Below are 17,618 nucleotides of genomic sequence, written 5' to 3'. Positions count from 1 at the left end.
TTGGGAGCTCCCTGAGGCCTGTGATTGCGAGTGTGCGTCGCTGGTGTTGTGGGTATGACGGAGGGGGAGAGTATGGGAAGGCCCTCGGAGTGGCCTGAGAGGAGGTCTGTGGCTGTGGAGGAGGAGAGTCCTGGCATATCCCTGCCTTGGTATTTGTAGTTGCCCGACTGTGCTGCAGCCTCTGTGGGGTGCGTGGGACCGGGGGTCGAACTGAGACCCAGAGTGAAGGGCTCCCCCACCTCGATTGACTGATTGCTGCAGCGAGGTGCTCATAGATATCTTGAGCAGAGTGTTGGAACTGACAACTAGGAGGAGGGGTCGTGGACAGAGTGTGGACTGCGCTAGCCCTTGCGCTGAGGCGGCCTTGTGGGGTTGGTGGTCCTGGGGGCCTTCTGGTGCTGCTCCTCAGCGATGCTGCTGTGGTTAGTGGATTCCGGGACGGTGGGAGGTGCACCATCGGCGTGAATACGTCGGTGCGCTGTTCCAGCAGATTCTTGATGAAGGGTGTTAGACCTGTCTGGATTTTTTGCGCAGTCCCTCCTCATTATTCTTTATTTTGTCCCCTTTTTGCCCCTCATACCCTTGATAATTTTCTGTCTACTGACTTTTTGTAGGTGTTGGCCAGGGGGATAGGTGTTCTTTCTCCCCCTCATAATCCTTTACCTCAGGCCCAGAGGCCTGTTCTGACAGGAAAGTTGGCACCACCTAAAATGGTGGCCACCAACTGCCCTAACTGTCACACACAGAACTTGGCCATAGCCTAGCATAGGGCATTCTAGAACCTTCTGGTCCATTCTGGACCACTGAAGGGCAGCCTATATAAGGCGGAATGCGGGGCAGCCATTTGGTGCTGACCAGAGAGTGGAGGAGTGAGGCAGTGGTGAGAGGAGGAGGACGCACTGGGAGCAGTTAGTTTGTCCTTGTGACAGACAGCCACTACAGGAAGACGTTCCCCCTTCAACCCCTGACCAATCCCTCCCAATCACCTTCTTCTACTGAGGAGTATAGTCCTCTGCCCAGCATAGGATCCTAAAGTGACTGTTCCAGTTTAAGGATCCCAGTGAGGTTGTTGCAGCAAGGGTTCCAAACGAAGTGAGGCTAATCCTGGTGCCCCTTCCCCTTACCCGGTTCATTCATTGGTCGCAGGCCGACTGCTGGAAACCCCCTCTCCCCTAGCGCCACATCGCCATCGTGTCCCTCTTCCTACCTGTGGTGAAGGAGACAGTGAAGTGACAGGCTGTATTGCCCCTAACCGGCGCGAGTCAAGCGGCGCCGTGCGGAGCATTGGCTGGATCAGGAGGTGAGGAGCCGGCCTGTGGTGGTTTCCCCGGTCCCCGGAGTTGAGGAGAGTGAGGGGAGGCGCTGACGCGAGTGCGCGATCTCCAGGAAGGAGACGCTGCTCCCTCGCGCATGCCCCAGCGCTGTAGTGTCCCGGGCGCAGGAGGGGCCTATGATCGAGCAGGCCCGGGTGGACGCCTCCTTCTTGGCAGCGTAGGCGGAGTATAGCATCATCAGGGCGAGCGCTACTGCGCAGGTCGGAGAGGGAAGCGGCCCCGCCGAGCATCGGAAGGAGCGCCGGCCGCCTCAGGGAACCCAGGGAGAGTCCCGCCTTCTCCCTCTGCTCGCGTGCCACGCAGAGGAGCTGGCCGAGCCGAGAGGGGGAAACGGAGAGGCCCGATAGTGGCCTCTGGGCAGTTGAAAATAGGCATAACCTTCCCCTCGAGCGCCACGCAGAGGAGCTGGCCCGAGTGGGGAGGAAGGAGTGGGAGAGTGAGCATTGTGGAGCGTTGTGAGGCGTGAGGGCCTCCCCAGCCTCAGCTCCTCGACCCCCTTCATTGCTGTTCTTCTATCAGCCTGGCGCAGGACGACCCCAACTCTTTGAATCAAAAGTAAGGAGAGTGGGGGTGTGGGAAAACGGATGCCAGGGAGCCTTTTCAGGCAGAGAGAATTACTCTTACCAGAGGTGATTCCCAACACCCTCACAGTTAACGACAAGGGTTCTAGGTTGACAGAAATCAGAGGAGCCTTATATCAAGGTGTTGGAGGAGTGAATCCAGCTATTCTTCTTGGTGATAACCTTGGAACTGGCTACCGGGAGGAGGCCTACTTTGTCTATAATCTGGCCAGGGTGATCTAGGTTAACTGAGATCATAAACCTGTTCCCCTTTAGTCAATTGCTCAGTAGTTGAATCCTCTTAGTTTGACTGTAATGTACTGAATTGTGATTCCTTTTGAAACTGACAGGTATTGAATTGTGATTCCTTTTGAAACTGACAGGTATTGAACTGTGATTCCAACTGAAGCTGAATTGTTGCACTTAATCAATTGTTTGACAGAAGAAAGGAGTTACTTGCTAAAGGTGACTGAATATTAAGATTAAGAGTACTGAAGAGAATAATTTAGTAATTTACTTAACAGTCTTAGAAATGTGATTGCCGATATTAAGATAACCTAAAATATCTTACACTGTATAATTTGAAACTGAAGAGTATCTTATTTTTATAAAGCAGCACTTATTTTTCCACATTTTTGGTGTAGCGTTTTCTTTTTGAGTGTTATTGCGTGGTTTTACTGTTGGGTGGTCTGCAACCTTTACACTGTGCCTCTGAATGTTAGTCTTGCCCTAGGCCAGGCTACCCCAGGTTCTAACATTTGGTGCCTAGTGGTGGGATTACTGACTTGGTTGCAGCTACTCACTAGTAATTCAACGCAATACACTAACCTACACCAGGAGTTTTCTCCCTGCGGCCCTCCTAATTTAAATTTTGTTTTTTCTAAATTTATTTCTGGTGGTGGGTGGAGGTTAACCTCAGGTCACTTCGTGGTTTTCTCCTGTGAGTAATTTCATTCCATGGCAAAGATGGAGTTGAATTTTAAAGAGCTGGAAGCCAATACTGTGGCCCAACTTAGAGATTGGTGTCAGCATCAAGGGGTATTTTTTAATAAAGGTGCCAAGAAAGGAGAGTTGCTGACAAGCATAAGGGCATGGGTGGAAGCTCATTTAAGGGAGGAACCAGAAACTGAAGAGGGTGACGGGGACACTGTTACTGAGGCTGCATTGTTAAACCAAGTGGGAGGTGGGAATCTTCTGACAGGTCCCAGGATACCTTCAAGGGCAAGCAGCAGCGTCTCAGACAGGGGTTTAACTGAAGCCGAGCTGGAAGATAGGAGGGAGGAGAGGAGAATGAAGCTGGAATTAGCTAGGATGGATATGGAAAGGGAGGAAAGGAGGTTAGCTCATGAGCGAACCATCAAGGAGATGGACCTCCAAGCCGTCCTAAGAAGGTCTCCCAATCCTGATAATGGTGGCAGCGAAAAGAAAGTGGACACCAGGGAATCCAGACCCTATTTACCCAAAGATGTCATCGCTAGTTACACCCCAGGTGATGACATTGCCAAATGGTTGGCCGCCTACGAGGTTTCTTTAAGGGCTCACGGGATCCTAGAAACTCACTGGGGAGGTGGGCTGTATAAATACATGCCACCTGCTGGCAGAGACACCTTGTTGGCTCTGGAGCAGGATGAGCAAACCCACTACCCTGCCATGAAGGTGGCACTGGTGAAAAAGTTTGGACTTACCCCTGAAAGGTACAGACAAAAATTCAGGGGAAGTCACAAAATGAGTACCCAGAATTGGGTAGACTTTTTAGACTACGCCAAGAAAGCTTTGGAGGGTTGGGTCAAGGGCAGCGAGGTAAAAGACTATGAGGGGCTGTACAATCTATTTTTGAAAGAACACCTCCTCGAGAAATGTTTTCCCGAGTTGCGCCAACACCTGGTGGACAGCAAGCTGACCGATCCCCGGAAGCTTGCAGAGGAGGCGGACACTTGGGCAAGTACCCGGGTGTCCTCCAAGGGGACTGGAGGGGATTCTCAAAAAGCCGGACAGGGCGCCCCCCAGAAGAAAGAGGGAGGAGATAAAAAGAAGGAGTTCTCCAAAGGTCCCCAAAATAATTTCCAAGGTAAGGGAGCAGGTTTCACCCCTAGGGCAAACCCGCCCAGAAACCCTAATCCTGGCCAAAGCCAGCAGCCAAGGGTTCTCCACTGTTTTGAATGCGGTGGTGTTGGACATTATAAGGGAGATGTCAGATGCCCAAAAAGACCACCCCCTCCCACCGGAGGAAAGTCACCGGGAGTAGCTAGTGTAGCGCTCGGGGAGGAGTTGCCCTTAGATAAGGGGGGTGAGTGGGCGGGTGTCACCTTAGTGTCCCTGGGAGAGCGGGAGATGGTACCAAAGATCCAGGTACCCCCAAATACTACAAAGTATGGGCAATGGGTTACCATCAATGGCCAAAGAGGGGAGGCTCTGAGAGATACAGGAGCCAGTATGACTACGGTGAGAAGTCAACTGGTGTCTCCAGAGCAGGTTGTTCCTAATGTACTCCACCCCGCTGCGATGGCTGACGGCAGAATGGGCCACTATCCAGTGGCTGAGGTTCCCTTTGAGTGGGAAGGGGTTGCAGGTTCACTTCGAGTTGCCGTAAGCCCTGCCGTGCCAGTTGATTGTCTGTTGGGAAATGACATGGAGCACAACACTTGGAGAGAGGTGGAATACCGGACGCATTCTGCGATGCTGGGTACACCTGACTGGGCCTGTGTAAGCACACGGTCTGCGACTGCCCGGAGAGGGAGTTCGCCTGGGTTGGAGCCTGGAACAACGGCCCAACCCGCTGCCAAAAAGGGTCAGAAACGGAGACAGGGACAGCCTGCTTCGGCTTCCACGCCCCATGTGACAGATCGGCCACCTGCGGTGGTAGGCCAGGAGTCCATGGAGGGGGGAGTAGACTCTCTGGAGGATTTACCCATCCCTGCTGAATGGCATGTGGAGGGAGGTCCTACCAGAGAGGAATTCTGTAAGGGGCAGAGGGAGTGCCCTACCCTTGAGGGACTGAGGCGTCAGGCTGAAGCCCAGGCAGCAGGTGATGCTACGGGACACCACCATATTTACTGGGAGGATGGCCTCCTCTACAGTGAACCCAAGGTACCTCTACCTGGCTCATCAAGGGCCTTGGTGGTCCCGCAGCAATACCGAGCCTTTCTGCTGGAATTGGCTCATGCGATACCACTGGCAGGACACTTAGGCCAGGACAAGACCTTTGCACGGCTTGTCCTCCACTTCTACTGGCCTCGGATGAAAGTGGCGTCCAACACATACTGTAGGACATGTGTATCCTGCCAGGCTAGTGGGAAAACAGGGGTGAAGCTAAAGGCTCCCCTGGAACCACTTCCTGTCGTTAGCACCCCCTTTGAAAGGGTGGGCATCGACATTGTAGGGCCATTGGATCCACCAACAACAGCTGGACACAGGCCAGAGGTCATCCTGATGTTGGTGACTGATGGTGCTGAGGAAGCAGAAAGCGAGCCTCTCCCAGACCTCTTTTCATGTCAAGGGAAGGATGGGTCGGTGGAGGGAGTGATTCTCTCCCCGTCTCTCACTCCTGAGCAACGAGAGGATTGCCGCCAGGTATTGGGGCAGTACTCTTCGCTGTTCTCCCTTGTCCCGGGAAGAACCCACCTGTGTACCCATGATGTGGACACAGGAGACAGCCCCCCAGTGAAATCCAAGACCTATAGGCTGTCGGACAAGGTGAAGGCTAGCATCCATGGCGAAGTTGCCAAGATGTTGGAGCTAGGAGTGATAGAACCGTCCAGCAGCCCTTGGTCCAGTCCGGTGGTGCTAGTCCCAAAAGCCGCCCCACCGGGCACCACACCAGAACTGAGGTTCTGTGTGGATTACCGAGGACTGAATTCAGTTACCAAGACTGATGCTCATCCAATCCCCAGGGCGGATGAGTTAATTGACCGGCTAGGAGCTGCCCAATACCTAAGTACCTTTGACCTCACTTCAGGGTACTGGCAGATCTCCTTGACAGATGGAGCAAAGGAAAGGTCAGCCTTCTCCACGCCTGAGGGACACTTCCAGTTCTGTGTAATGCCCTTTGGGCTCAAGAACGCCCCTGCCACATTTCAGCGACTGGTGAACCAGGTCCTCTCTGGAATGGAGGGTTTCTCGGCTGCTTACCTGGATGACATTGCTGTCTTCAGTAGCAGTTGGGAGGACCACTTGCAACATTTGCAAGCAGTTCTCCAGGCGCTGAAAGAAGCTGGATTGACCATCAAAGCCAGCAAATGCCAGATTGGGCAGGGGTCGGTTGTGTACCTTGGACACTTGGTGGGTAGGGGGTCAGTGCAGCCCCTGCAGGCGAAGATTGAGGCAATCATGGCCTGGGAACCCCCCAAGACACAGACTGAGGTCCGAGCTTTCCTGGGCCTCACAGGTTACTACCGTCGCTTTGTGAAGGGGTATGGCACTATTGTAGCGCCCCTCACAGAGCTCACCTCCAGGAAACAACCTCGACGGGTAGTTTGGACGAAGGCTTGTCAGCAAGCCTTTGAAAAGTTGAAGCAGGCCATGTGTGAAGCACCGGTCCTGAAGGCTCCCGATTTCTCCAAGGAGTTCATTGTTCAAACAGATGCATCCGAACATGGCATTGGGGCAGTGTTATCGCAACTAAATGAAGAGGGCCTGGATCAGCCTGTAGTCTTCTTATCCAGGAGACTACTTCCCCGGGAACAGAAGTGGAGTGCAATTGAGAGGGAAGCTTTTGCGGTGGTGTGGGCTCTGAAGAAGCTGCGGCCATACCTCTTTGGCTCGCACTTCCTGGTTCAGACTGACCACCGCCCCCTTCGTTGGCTGATGCAAATGAAGGGGGAAAATCCCAAGCTGTTGAGGTGGTCCATCTCCCTACAGGGAATGGACTTCCGGGTGGAACATCGGCCTGGAGTGGACCACGCCAATGCAGACGGTCTCTCCAGGTATTTCCGCCTTAGTGAAGAGGACTCCCAAGGGGTTGGGTAGTTCTCCCCACTTTCAGCTGGAGGGGACGCGTGTTAGACCTGTCTGGATTTTTTGCGCAGTCCCTCCTCATTATTCTTTATTTTGTCCCCTTTTTGCCCCTCATACCCTTGATAATTTTCTGTCTACTGACTTTTTGTAGGTGTTGGCCAGGGGGATAGGTGTTCTTCCCCCCCCTCATAATCCTTTACCTCAGGCCCAGAGGCCTGTTCTGACAGGAAAGTTGGCACCACCTAAAATGGTGGCCACCAACTGCCCTAACTGTCACACACAGAACTTGGCCATAGCCTAGCATAGGGCATTCTAGAACCTTCTGGTCCATTCTGGACCACTGAAGGGCAGCCTATATAAGGCGGAATGCGGGGCAGCCATTTGGTGCTGACCAGAGAGTGGAGGAGTGAGGCAGTGGTGAGAGGAGGAGGACGCACTGGGAGCAGTTAGTTTGTCCTTGTGACAGACAGCCACTACAGGAAGACGTTCCCCCTTCAACCCCTGACCAATCCCTCCCAATCACCTTCTTCTACTGAGGAGTATAGTCCTCTGCCCAGCATAGGATCCTAAAGTGACTGTTCCAGTTTAAGGATCCCAGTGAGGTTGTTGCAGCAAGGGTTCCAAACGAAGTGAGGCTAATCCTGGTGCCCCTTCCCCTTACCCGGTTCATTCATTGGTCGCAGGCCGACTGCTGGAAACCCCCTCTCCCCTAGCGCCACATCGCCATCGTGTCCATCTTCCTACCTGTGGTGAAGGAGACAGTGAAGTGACAGGCTGTATTGCCCCTAACCGGCGCGAGTCAAGCGGCGCCGTGCGGAGCATTGGCTGGATCAGGAGGTGAGGAGCCGGCCTGTGGTGGTTTCCCCGGTCCCCGGAGTTGAGGAGAGTGAGGGGAGGCGCTGACGCGAGTGCGCGATCTCCAGGAAGGAGACGCTGCTCCCTCGCGCATGCCCCAGCGCTGTAGTGTCCCGGGCGCAGGAGGGGCCTATGATCGAGCAGGCCCGGGTGGACGCCTCCTTCTTGGCAGCGTAGGCGGAGTATAGCATCATCAGGGCGAGCGCTACTGCGCAGGTCGGAGAGGGAAGCGGCCCCGCCGAGCATCGGAAGGAGCGCCGGCCGCCTCAGGGAACCCAGGGAGAGTCCCGCCTTCTCCCTCTGCTCGCGTGCCACGCAGAGGAGCTGGCCGAGCCGAGAGGGGGAAACGGAGAGGCCCGATAGTGGCCTGTGGGCAGTTGAAAATAGGCATAACCTTCCCCTCGAGCGCCACGCAGAGGAGCTGGCCCGAGTGGGGAGGAAGGAGCGGGAGAGTGAGCATTGTGGAGCGTTGTGAGGCGTGAGGGCCTCCCCAGCCTCAGCTCCTCGACCCCCTTCATTGCTGTTCTTCTATCAGCCTGGCGCAGGACGACCCCAACTCTTTGAATCAAAAGTAAGGAGAGTGGGGGTGTGGGAAAACGGATGCCAGGGAGCCTTTTTCAGGCAGAGAGAATTACTGTTACCAGAGGTGATTCCCAACACCCTCACAGTTAACGACAAGGGTTCTAGGTTGACAGAAATCTGAGGAGCCTTATATCAAGGTGTTGGAGGAGTGAATCCAGCTATTCTTCTTGGTGATAACCTTGGAACTGGCTACCGGGAGGAGGCCTACTTTGTCTATAATCTGGCCAGGGTGATCTAGGTTAACTGAGATCATAAACCTGTTCCCCTTTAGTCAATTGCTCAGTAGTTGAATCCTCTTAGTTTGACTGTAATGTACTGAATTGTGATTCCTTTTGAAACTGACAGGTATTGAATTGTGATTCCTTTTGAAACTGACAGGTATTGAACTGTGATTCCAACTGAAGCTGAATTGTTGCACTTAATCAATTGTTTGACAGAAGAAAGGAGTTACTTGCTAAAGGTGACTGAATATTAAGATTAAGAGTACTGAAGAGAATAATTTAGTAATTTACTTAACAGTCTTAGAAATGTGATTGCCGATATTAAGATAACCTAAAATATTTTACACTGTATAATTTGAAACTGAAGAGTATCTTATTTTTATAAAGCAGCACTTATTTTTCCACATTTTTGGTGTAGCGTTTTCTTTTTGAGTGTTATTGCGTGGTTTTACTGTTGGGTGGTCTGCAACCTTTACACTGTGCCTCTGAATGTTAGTCTTGCCCTAGGCCAGGCTACCCCAGGTTCTAACATTTGGTGCCTAGTGGTGGGATTACTGACTTGGTTGCAGCTACTCACTAGTAATTCAACGCAATACACTAACCTACACCAGGAGTTTTCTCCCTGCGGCCCTCCTAATTTAAATTTTGTTTTTTCTAAATTTATTTCTGGTGGTGGGTGGAGGTTAACCTCAGGTCACTTCGTGGTTTTCTCCTGTGAGTAATTTCATTCCATGGCAAAGATGGAGTTGAATTTTAAAGAGCTGGAAGCCAATACTGTGGCCCAACTTAGAGATTGGTGTCAGCATCAAGGGGTATTTTTTAATAAAGGTGCCAAGAAAGGAGAGTTGCTGACAAGCATAAGGGCATGGGTGGAAGCTCATTTAAGGGAGGAACCAGAAACTGAAGAGGGTGACGGGGACACTGTTACTGAGGCTGCATTGTTAAACCAAGTGGGAGGTGGGAATCTTCTGACAGGTCCCAGGATACCTTCAAGGGCAAGCAGCAGCGTCTCAGACAGGGGTTTAACTGAAGCCGAGCTGGAAGATAGGAGGGAGGAGAGGAGAATGAAGCTGGAATTAGCTAGGATGGATATGGAAAGGGAGGAAAGGAGGTTAGCTCATGAGCGAACCATCAAGGAGATGGACCTCCAAGCCGTCCTAAGAAGGTCTCCCAATCCTGATAATGGTGGCAGCGAAAAGAAAGTGGACACCAGGGAATCCAGACCCTATTTACCCAAAGATGTCATCGCTAGTTACACCCCAGGTGATGACATTGCCAAATGGTTGGCCGCCTACGAGGTTTCTTTAAGGGCTCACGGGATCCTAGAAACTCACGGGGAGGTGGGCTGTATAAATACATGCCACCTGCTGGCAGAGACACCTTGTTGGCTCTGGAGCAGGATGAGCAAACCCACTACCCTGCCATGAAGGTGGCACTGGTGAAAAAGTTTGGACTTACCCCTGAAAGGTACAGACAAAAATTCAGGGGAAGTCACAAAATGAGTACCCAGAATTGGGTAGACTTTTTAGACTACGCCAAGAAAGCTTTAGAGGGTTGGGTCAAGGGCAGCGAGGTAAAAGACTATGAGGGGCTGTACAATCTATTTTTGAAAGAACACCTCCTCGAGAAATGTTTTCCCGAGTTGCGCCAACACCTGGTGGACAGCAAGCTGACCGATCCCCGGAAGCTTGCAGAGGAGGCGGACACTTGGGCAAGTACCCGGGTGTCCTCCAAGGGGACTGGAGGGGATTCTCAAAAAGCCGGATAGGGCGCCCCCCAGAAGAAAGAGGGAGGAGATAAAAAGAAGGAGTTCTCCAAAGGTCCCCAAAATAATTTCCAAGGTAAGGGAGCAGGTTTCACCCCTAGGGCAAACCCGCCCAGAAACCCTAATCCTGGCCAAAGCCAGCAGCCAAGGGTTCTCCACTGTTTTGAATGCGGTGGTGTTGGACATTATAAGGGAGATGTCAGATGCCCAAAAAGACCACCCCCTCCCACCGGAGGAAAGTCACCGGGAGTAGCTAGTGTAGCGCTCGGGGAGGAGTTGCCCTTAGATAAGGGGGGTGAGTGGGCGGGTGTCACCTTAGTGTCCCTGGGAGAGCGGGTGATGGTACCAAAGATCCAGGTACCCCCAAATACTACAAAGTATGGGCAATGGGTTACCATCAATGGCCAAAGAGGGGAGGCTCTGAGAGATACAGGAGCCAGTATGACAACGGTGAGAAGTGAACTGGTGTCTCCAGAGCAGGTTGTTCCTAATGTACTCCACCCCGCTGCGATGGCTGACGGCAGAATGGGCCACTATCCAGTGGCTGAGGTTCCCTTTGAGTGGGAAGGGGTTGCAGGTTCACTTCGAGTTGCCGTAAGCCCTGCCGTGCCAGTTGATTGTCTGTTGGGAAATGACATGGAGCACAACACTTGGAGAGAGGTGGAATACCGGACGCATTCTGCGATGCTGGGTACACCTGACTGGGCCTGTGTAAGCACACGGTCTGCGACTGCCCGGAGAGGGAGTTCGCCTGGGTTGGAGCCTGGAACAATGGCCCAACCCGCTGCCAAAAAGGGTCAGAAACGGAGACAGGGACAGCCTGCTTCGGCTTCCACGCCCCATGTGACAGATCGGCCACCTGCGGTGGTAGGCCAGGAGTCCGTGGAGGGGGAGTAGACTCTCTGGAGGATTTACCCATCCCTGCTGAATGGCATGTGGAGGGAGGTCCTACCAGAGAGGAATTCTGTAAGGGGCAGAGGGAGTGCCCTACCCTTGAGGGACTGAGGCGTCAGGCTGAAGCCCAGGCAGCAGGTGATGCTACGGGACACCGCCATATTTACTGGGAGGATGGCCTCCTCTACAGTGAACCCAAGGTACCTCTACCTGGCTCATCAAGGGCCTTGGTGGTCCCGCAGCAATACCGAGCCTTTCTGCTGGAATTGGCTCATGCGATACCACTGGCAGGACACTTAGGCCAGGACAAGACCTTTGCACGGCTTGTCCTCCACTTCTACTGGCCTCGGATGAAAGTGGCGTCCAACACATACTGTAGGACATGTGTATCCTGCCAGGCTAGTGGGAAAACAGGGGTGAAGCTAAAGGCTCCCCTGGAACCACTTCCTGTCGTTAGCACCCCCTTTGAAAGGGTGGGCATCGACATTGTAGGGCCATTGGATCCACCAACAACAGCTGGACACAGGCCAGAGGTCATCCTGATGTTGGTGACTGATGGTGCTGAGGAAGCAGAAAGCGAGCCTCTCCCAGACCTCTTTTCATGTCAAGAGAAGGATGGGTCGGTGGAGGGAGTGATTCTCTCCCCGTCTCTCACTCCTGAGCAACGAGAGGATTGCCGCCAGGTATTGGGGCAGTACTCTTCGCTGTTCTCCCTTGTCCCGGGAAGAACCCACCTGTGTACCCATGATGTGGACACAGGAGACAGCCCCCCAGTGAAATCCAAGACCTATAGGCTGTCGGACAAGGTGAAGGCTAGCATCCATGGCGAAGTTGCCAAGATGTTGGAGCTAGGAGTGATAGAACCGTCCAGCAGCCCTTGGTCCAGTCCGGTGGTGCTAGTCCCAAAAGCCGCCCCACCGGGCACCACACCAGAACTGAGGTTCTGTGTGGATTACCGAGGACTGAATTCAGTTACCAAGACTGATGCTCATCCAATCCCCAGGGCGGATGAGTTAATTGACCGGCTAGGAGCTGCCCAATACCTAAGTACCTTTGACCTCACTTCAGGGTACTGGCAGATCTCCTTGACAGATGGAGCAAAGGAAAGGTCAGCCTTCTCCACGCCTGAGGGACACTTCCAGTTCTGTGTAATGCCCTTTGGGCTCAAGAACGCCCCTGCCACATTTCAGCGACTGGTGAACCAGGTCCTCTCTGGAATGGAGGGTTTCTCGGCTGCTTACCTGGATGACATTGCTGTCTTCAGTAGCAGTTGGGAGGACCACTTGCAACATTTGCAAGCAGTTCTCCAGGCGCTGAAAGAAGCTGGATTGACCATCAAAGCCAGCAAATGCCAGATTGGGCAGGGGTCGGTTGTGTACCTTGGACACTTGGTGGGTAGGGGGTCAGTGCAGCCCCTGCAGGCGAAGATTGAGGCAATCATGGCCTGGGAACCCCCCAAGACACAGACTGAGGTCCGAGCTTTCCTGGGCCTCACAGGTTACTACCGTCGCTTTGTGAAGGGGTATGGCACTATTGTAGCGCCCCTCACAGAGCTCACCTCCAGGAAACAACCTCGACGGGTAGTTTGGACGAAGGCTTGTCAGCAAGCCTTTGAAAAGTTGAAGCAGGCCATGTGTGAAGCACCGGTCCTGAAGGCTCCCGATTTCTCCAAGGAGTTCATTGTTCAAACAGATGCATCCGAACATGGCATTGGGGCAGTGTTATTGCAACTAAATGAAGAGGGCCTGGATCAGCCTGTAGTCTTCTTATCCAGGAGACTACTTCCCCGGGAACAGAAGTGGAGTGCAATTGAGAGGGAAGCTTTTGCGGTGGTGTGGGCTCTGAAGAAGCTGCGGCCATACCTCTTTGGCTCGCACTTCCTGGTTCAGACTGACCACCGCCCCCTTCGTTGGCTGATGCAAATGAAGGGGGAAAATCCCAAGCTGTTGAGGTGGTCCATCTCCCTACAGGGAATGGACTTCCGGGTGGAACATCGGCCTGGAGTGGACCACGCCAATGCAGACGGTCTCTCCAGGTATTTCCGCCTTAGTGAAGAGGACTCCCAAGGGGTTGGGTAGTTCTCCCCACTTTCAGCTGGAGGGGACGCGTGTTAGACCTGTCTGGATTTTTTGCGCAGTCCCTCCTCATTATTCTTTATTTTGTCCCCTTTTTGCCCCTCATACCCTTGATAATTTTCTGTCTACTGACTTTTTGTAGGTGTTGGCCAGGGGGATAGGTGTTCTTCCCCCCCCTCATAATCCTTTACCTCAGGCCCAGAGGCCTGTTCTGACAGGAAAGTTGGCACCACCTAAAATGGTGGCCACCAACTGCCCTAACTGTCACACACAGAACTTGGCCATAGCCTAGCATAGGGCATTCTAGAACCTTCTGGTCCATTCTGGACCACTGAAGGGCAGCCTATATAAGGCGGAATGCGGGGCAGCCATTTGGTGCTGACCAGAGAGTGGAGGAGTGAGGCAGTGGTGAGAGGAGGAGGACGCACTGGGAGCAGTTAGTTTGTCCTTGTGACAGACAGCCACTACAGGAAGACGTTCCCCCTTCAACCCCTGACCAATCCCTCCCAATCACCTTCTTCTACTGAGGAGTATAGTCCTCTGCCCAGCATAGGATCCTAAAGTGACTGTTCCAGTTTAAGGATCCCAGTGAGGTTGTTGCAGCAAGGGTTCCAAACGAAGTGAGGCTAATCCTGGTGCCCCTTCCCCTTACCCGGTTCATTCATTGGTCGCAGGCCGACTGCTGGAAACCCCCTCTCCCCTAGCGCCACATCGCCATCGTGTCCATCTTCCTACCTGTGGTGAAGGAGACAGTGAAGTGACAGGCTGTATTGCCCCTAACCGGCGCGAGTCAAGCGGCGCCGTGCGGAGCATTGGCTGGATCAGGAGGTGAGGAGCCGGCCTGTGGTGGTTTCTCCGGTCCCCGGAGTTGAGGAGAGTGAGGGGAGGCGCTGACGCGAGTGCGCGATCTCCATTAAGGAGACGCTGCTCCCTCGCGCATGCCCCAGCGCTGTAGTGTCCCGGGCGCAGGAGGGGCCTATGATCGAGCAGGCCCGGGTGGACGCCTCCTTCTTGGCAGCGTAGGCGGAGTATAGCATCATCAGGGCGAGCGCTACTGCGCAGGTCGGAGAGGGAAGCGGCCCCGCCGAGCATCGGAAGGAGCGCCGGCCGCCTCAGGGAACCCAGGGAGAGTCCCGCCTTCTCCCTCTGCTCGCGTGCCACGCAGAGGAGCTGGCCGAGCCGAGAGGGGGAAACGGAGAGGCCCGATAGTGGCCTGTGGGCAGTTGAAAATAGGCATAACCTTCCCCTCGAGCGCCACGCAGAGGAGCTGGCCCGAGTGGGGAGGAAGGAGCGGGAGAGTGAGCATTGTGGAGCGTTGTGAGGCGTGAGGGCCTCCCCAGCCTCAGCTCCTCGACCCCCTTCATTGCTGTTCTTCTATCAGCCTGGCGCAGGACGACCCCAACTCTTTGAATCAAAAGTAAGGAGAGTGGGGGTGTGGGAAAACGGATGCCAGGGAGCCTTTTTCAGGCAGAGAGAATTACTGTTACCAGAGGTGATTCCCAACACCCTCACAGTTAACGACAAGGGTTCTAGGTTGACAGAAATCTGAGGAGCCTTATATCAAGGTGTTGGAGGAGTGAATCCAGCTATTCTTCTTGGTGATAACCTTGGAACTGGCTACCGGGAGGAGGCCTACTTTGTCTATAATCTGGCCAGGGTGATCTAGGTTAACTGAGATCATAAACCTGTTCCCCTTTAGTCAATTGCTCAGTGGTTGAATCCTCTTAGTTTGACTGTAATGTACTGAATTGTGATTCCTTTTGAAACTGACAGGTATTGAATTGTGATTCCTTTTGAAACTGACAGGTATTGAACTGTGATTCCAACTGAAGCTGAATTGTTGCACTTAATCAATTGTTTGACAGAAGAAAGGAGTTACTTGCTAAAGGTGACTGAATATTAAGATTAAGAGTACTGAAGAGAATAATTTAGTAATTTACTTAACAGTCTTAGAAATGTGATTGCCGATATTAAGATAACCTAAAATATCTTACACTGTATAATTTGAAACTGAAGAGTATCTTATTTTTATAAAGCAGCACTTATTTTTCCACATTTTTGGTGTAGCGTTTTCTTTTTGAGTGTTATTGCGTGGTTTTACTGTTGGGTGGTCTGCAACCTTTACACTGTGCCTCTGAATGTTAGTCTTGCCCTAGGCCAGGCTACCCCAGGTTCTAACAAAGGGGATGAGCAGGACATTCAGCTGAATCGTGTCCATCACTTTGGCTTGCCGAGGGGTGCCAAGGCCCCACCACCAGACATCCTGGTGTGTGTGCATGACTTTCAGATTAAAGAACGAATTCTTCGCAAAGCTCGAGATCTTAATCCTGTGCAGTTTTGGGTCCCTCAACCTGCACTCTTTCAAGACCTGGCGGCCTATACTCTTGTCAAGCGCAGAAGCTTCAAGCCTTTCACTGCTTATCTGCGGGAGGAGGTCATCACCTATTCGTGGGGACACCCATTTCAAATTATTTTTAAATGCAAGGGCAAACTTCTGCAGATCCGCTTGCTAGATGCAGCCTTCAAGGCGCTGGGACTGGAGCGGCCCCCACCTCGGGCCGAGTCTGCCGGATCACCTCCTCGGCAGTGCAGACGCTCCACCGAATGGCAGCGAGTTGGGAGATCGCCTCCGCCGGTGAAGCCCGACCTCTCTGCAAGCCTCTTGGAGAGGGAAGCAGCTGTTTCTTCTGTGGTGCTGGAGACTGATAACAGGGGGGTTCCTTGAGGGACGCAAGCATGGTGTGTAGTAAAGAGTGTGTAGTAGAGAGTGGTAGAGTGAGTAGTAGAGAGTCAGTAGTACAGTAGTTGAGAGTGTGTAGTAGTGTGTAGTAGAGAGTGAGTAGTAGAGAGTGTGTAGTAGAGAGTGTGTAGTAGAGAGTGGTAGAGTGAGTAGTAGAGAGTGAGTAGTAGAGAGTGAGTAGGAGAGTAGTAGAGTGTAGTGGAGAGTGTTTAGTAGAGTGGTAGAGTAAGTAGTAGAGAGTGAGTAGTAGAGTAGTAGAGAGTGTGTAGTAGAGAGTGGTAGAGTGAGTAGTAGAGAGTGAGTAGGAGAGTAGTAGAGAGTGTGTAGTGGAGAGTGTTTAGTAGAGCGTGGTAGAGTAAGTAGTAGAGAGTAAGTAGTAGAGTAGTAGATAGTGTGTAGTAGAGAGTGTGTAGTATAGAGTGAGTAGTAGAGTAGTAGAGAGTGTGTAGTAGAGAGTGAGTAGTGGAGAATGAGTAGTAGAGAGTGAGTAGTAGAGAGTGTGTAGTAGAAAGTGTGTAGTAGAGAGTGGTAGAGTGAGTAGTAGAGAGTGAGTAGGAGAGTAGTAGAGAGTGTGTAGTGGAGAGTGTTTAGTAGAGAGTGGTAGAGTAAGTAGTAGAGAGTGAGTAGTAGATTAGTAGAGAGTGTGTAGTAGAGAGTGAGTAGTAGAGTAGTAGAGAGTGTGTAGTAGAGAGTGAGTAGGGAGGAGACACTTCACCTGCTGTGAAGGAGGTACACCTTAACCTCTGTTGCGGGATGACGTCACTTTCAAAGTGGCCACTGGAAAGAACGGAGGTGCTCTGCTAAAGTGTTATGACAGCTAGCACTGGCCACATAATGGCGCTTTGTTTTTATTATTGTTAGCCATCTCTAAAAACAATTAAGAAAGCCACACAGCTCGCGCAGAGCTATTCGGCTCTGTTAATGTGTTTTTTTTAAAGATGTTGCACAGCAGATCGGGCTGCTATGCAGCATGGCTTCAAGTAAATAAAGATAAAGCGATACGGCGTGGTCAGCGCTGGCCGTGCAATAGCGCTTTGTTTTTATTTACTTTGAGCCATGTTGCGCAGCAGCCAGCGCTGCTGTGCAACATCTTTAAAACATGGATACCGCCAATATGTCTCCAATAGGCGAAACCGAGTGGCTTTGCCTTTGCCAGTAAGTATTTCGATTTCTGTAGCACTTCACACCTCCGATGTGGCATCGACATGCATGAGCGGATGGATAGCACGCTTGCCCGACCTATTGGAATACGCCCCTGTGGGCACTGAAGACCCTTAATGCTCTTGGTGAGCCAAGTGCCTGCTATATAAAACTGCAAATAAAAAAAATAGTACTTCACAGATATTTTAGGTTTAAAATATTTTTATTCAGTACAACATACATGGACAAACATCTAAAGCATTAGGCATCGTATCAATGCAGACAAAGCCGCGCCCACAGCGCGTAGATATCAAATTTGGGTCGTCCATGGGCCAGTCCGCTACGGCATTGAATGGTAAGCATTGTTGTGGCATGAAATAACATTCCCAATTCAAACTCCCACCCGAAACCCCAACATCCCAACCCCCCAGTTCCCCGTCCCACCCCCTCCCCTTGTCCAGTGCACAGGTCCGCTCAGAAACATCCACCTCAGTCGTCC

At 52.3% G+C, this 17,618-nt stretch overlaps 1 protein-coding gene across 1 annotated transcript in view; it reads left to right on the top strand.

Annotated features, from left to right (window-relative positions):
• Positions 1 to 15,964, top strand: part of LOC144759549 (uncharacterized) — a 58,752-nt gene extending 42,788 nt beyond the window's left edge. The window contains exon 6 of the mRNA XM_078646489.1: positions 15,552 to 15,964. Coding sequence (XP_078502615.1) covers positions 15,552 to 15,964 — 413 coding nt within the window. The remainder of the gene's footprint in view (positions 1 to 15,551) is intronic.
• Positions 15,965 to 17,618: the final 1,654 nt, after the last annotated feature.

The sequence above is a fragment of the Lissotriton helveticus genome, chromosome 1_1 (genome assembly GCF_964261635.1).
Source record: "Lissotriton helveticus chromosome 1_1, aLisHel1.1, whole genome shotgun sequence".
Lineage (NCBI taxonomy): Eukaryota > Metazoa > Chordata > Amphibia > Caudata > Salamandridae > Lissotriton > Lissotriton helveticus.
The sequence above is the reverse complement of the archived record's forward strand: the minus strand, read 5'-3'. Positions and strand labels throughout refer to the sequence as shown.